Here is a 2,628-nt window from a genome sequence, read left to right as displayed (position 1 = left end):
AAAAAAAATTATTTCACCTTCTAAAATCTAGAACTTACGGTTCTAATATTAATAATAATAATAATAACAATTAATTTAACGATTGCTTTGTGATAACAAACAACAAACATTGTAAAATAAATTATATCAATTTAAAAATTTTTCGCGGTAAAATTTAAAAAAAAAAAAAGTTCGCGAATTTATTTAAAATTTTTTTTAATATTTATTTACTTTTGATTTTTTCAAAAAAAAAAAAAAAAAAAAAAAAAACAAAATTTTATTAAATATGTTTATATGTACGTAAGAAATAAATTTTTTTTCTAGTAAACAAAATAATAATAATAATAATAATATCTAATGATTTGAATGATAAATTATTATGTTATGTATTTCCATTATCGGAACTGTAACGGCTTTGATTTTTGGCGGTATTTGTGGAGGCATTGTTGGAGGGTATATTGGTATCGCAATATCATATCTTAATAACGAACTCGATAGAGTCGAAGATAATGTTAAATTTTACGCATTTGAATGTTTCATTTTTGGTGCATTAGTAAACGCCCTCATCATTTTTGTCTTCTGCTAAAATGTGAGTACAAATACGTTCGAATTCAAACCCAATATATATATACGCTTTCACTTCCATATTTGTTATTGTTATTATTATTATTTAACGTGTTTGTAACATTGATAACAATAATAATAATATTATTTTTTATTTTTATTTCAGAGTTGGCAACATTTTTTTTTTTTAAATTAGAAATTGAATGAAAATCATCTCAAAACAACGAAAACATTAAAAACTTATTTTCCCGCGTGTTAATTTCGATAAGAAAAAAATTCTATTATCATTATTATCATTTAATAAACATTTTGGAAAATGAATTTAACGTACGTCCACAATCACATTAATATATTATTAAAATATATTGATTGAATATATTTTTTATCGCGAATTATTTTATTTTAGAATTGTTTTAGTTCGATAATTCATTCATTCATTCATTCAATCATTCATTCATTGAATGGAATCGTTCATTAGTGCATCGGCGGCATACATTACATAATAATAAAATGAAATAAGTATATAAATAAATTTTAAAAAGTAATTAAATGAATATTATTTATTATTACTTTTAATTATGACAGAAGGGAAACCAAAATCAGAGTGAATAATAGCAGCAATGATGATAATGATAATGATAATAATAATAATAATAAAAATAAACGAAAAAAAAAACGTCGAAAGAACAGTAAAATTTACTCAAGAAAATCTTTTAGATATAATTTATACCAATCAAATTTATATCCGTATAAAACAATAGGAAAAAAGGATTTATTTAAACCGGAAATGAGGTTCAAACCCATTAACCAAAGGAACTGTTTTTAATTAAAAAAGTTTTTAAAACTAACTGAAAATTTACTATCATTTTTCTCCCGCCCCCCTCTCTTTTGAAAAAAAAAAATAATAATAATTTTTTTTACGAGTTTTTTTTTTAAGGTTTTTTTTACAAGGTGCAAGGTACTAATTAATGGCGGTAAAAATAATAATAAATAATTTTTTTTTTTGTTATTAAATCGTTCATTAAATAAATAAAATATTTATTTTTTCGATTAGAAACCTGTTTCTTTCTTATCATAATGCATGATAATAATAATAAACAATCGATAAAAATTATAATGTGATAAAAATAATAATAATACGATGGATCAATCTACTCGTTCGAAATAAACAAAAAAAAATGGGAGTAAAAGAAAAAATGGATGGAAAATGTAAAAAAGTGGAAACGTTAAAAATGGTAGACGAAAAAAAGAAAAAATAATAATAATAATAATAAAGAAAGAGCCTGAAAAATGACTTTTTTTCTCAGTTGGTGGAATTTAAACATTTAAACCTTCAAAATGTAATTTAAAGCCGAGTTGAACACTCCCATTTCTTGATGGCCGATTATAATTGTGCGCATGCGCCTCCCAACGATTTGCGCAACGTATATTTTCATTAGATTTCTTTGAGTCGTTGACCTAGCCTATTTCAATATACAATTTTCTTTCTTTTTTTTTTTTTTCTACGTATACAATCAGGTAATTTTTTTTTATTTTTTGTATGGGGGGCAAGAGGGGGAAGGGGTAAATAATTCGTATGCTACAAATAAAAAAAATAAGAAAAATTGATGAATTTATTAAATTTTTTACATCAACGATCCATACGTTTGAATGAAAAAAAAAAAAAAAACATTTTTAACGCTTCGTAAAACTTTAAGTATTTTAAATATTATTATTATTATTATTATTATTACTATTATTATTATTGTAGTTGTTGTTGTTGTTATCATCGATTTAATCGTTAATTTTCGTTGCGAAAAATAAAAACAAAAAATTGACTGGAGAAATTTTTAATAAAAGAAAAGTTAAGTTTAAAATGTTTAAGGGAAAAAAAACGGTTGCGCTTTCAAAAAAAAATATAAATAATAATAATAATGGAAAAGTTAAATATGCATTTTTTTGGAGAAAATTTTCTGGAGCCTGGAAAAATTTTTTCAAAATTAAACAAATAAATAAACGTTGAGGCCTCCTAAATTTTATTCGTTCATTCGAGTGATTTTTCCTTTCTTTTAAAATTAATACAAAAACGATCAATATTATTATTGT

General features: G+C 22.7%; 1 protein-coding gene across 1 annotated transcript; it reads left to right on the top strand.

The window, feature by feature from the left end:
- Positions 1-358: 358 nt before the first annotated feature.
- On the top strand, positions 359-565 carry Phum_PHUM219560 (uncharacterized protein; the record flags this gene model as incomplete). Its single annotated transcript, XM_002425716.1, has 1 exon — positions 359-565. The coding sequence occupies one exon, from the start codon at positions 359-361 to the stop codon at positions 563-565; it is 207 nt and encodes a 68-aa protein (XP_002425761.1).
- Positions 566-2,628: the final 2,063 nt, after the last annotated feature.

Source organism: Pediculus humanus, genomic scaffold, assembly GCF_000006295.1.
Source record: "Pediculus humanus corporis 1103172107571 genomic scaffold, whole genome shotgun sequence".
Lineage (NCBI taxonomy): Eukaryota > Metazoa > Arthropoda > Insecta > Psocodea > Pediculidae > Pediculus > Pediculus humanus.
The sequence above is the reverse complement of the archived record's forward strand: the minus strand, read 5'-3'. Positions and strand labels throughout refer to the sequence as shown.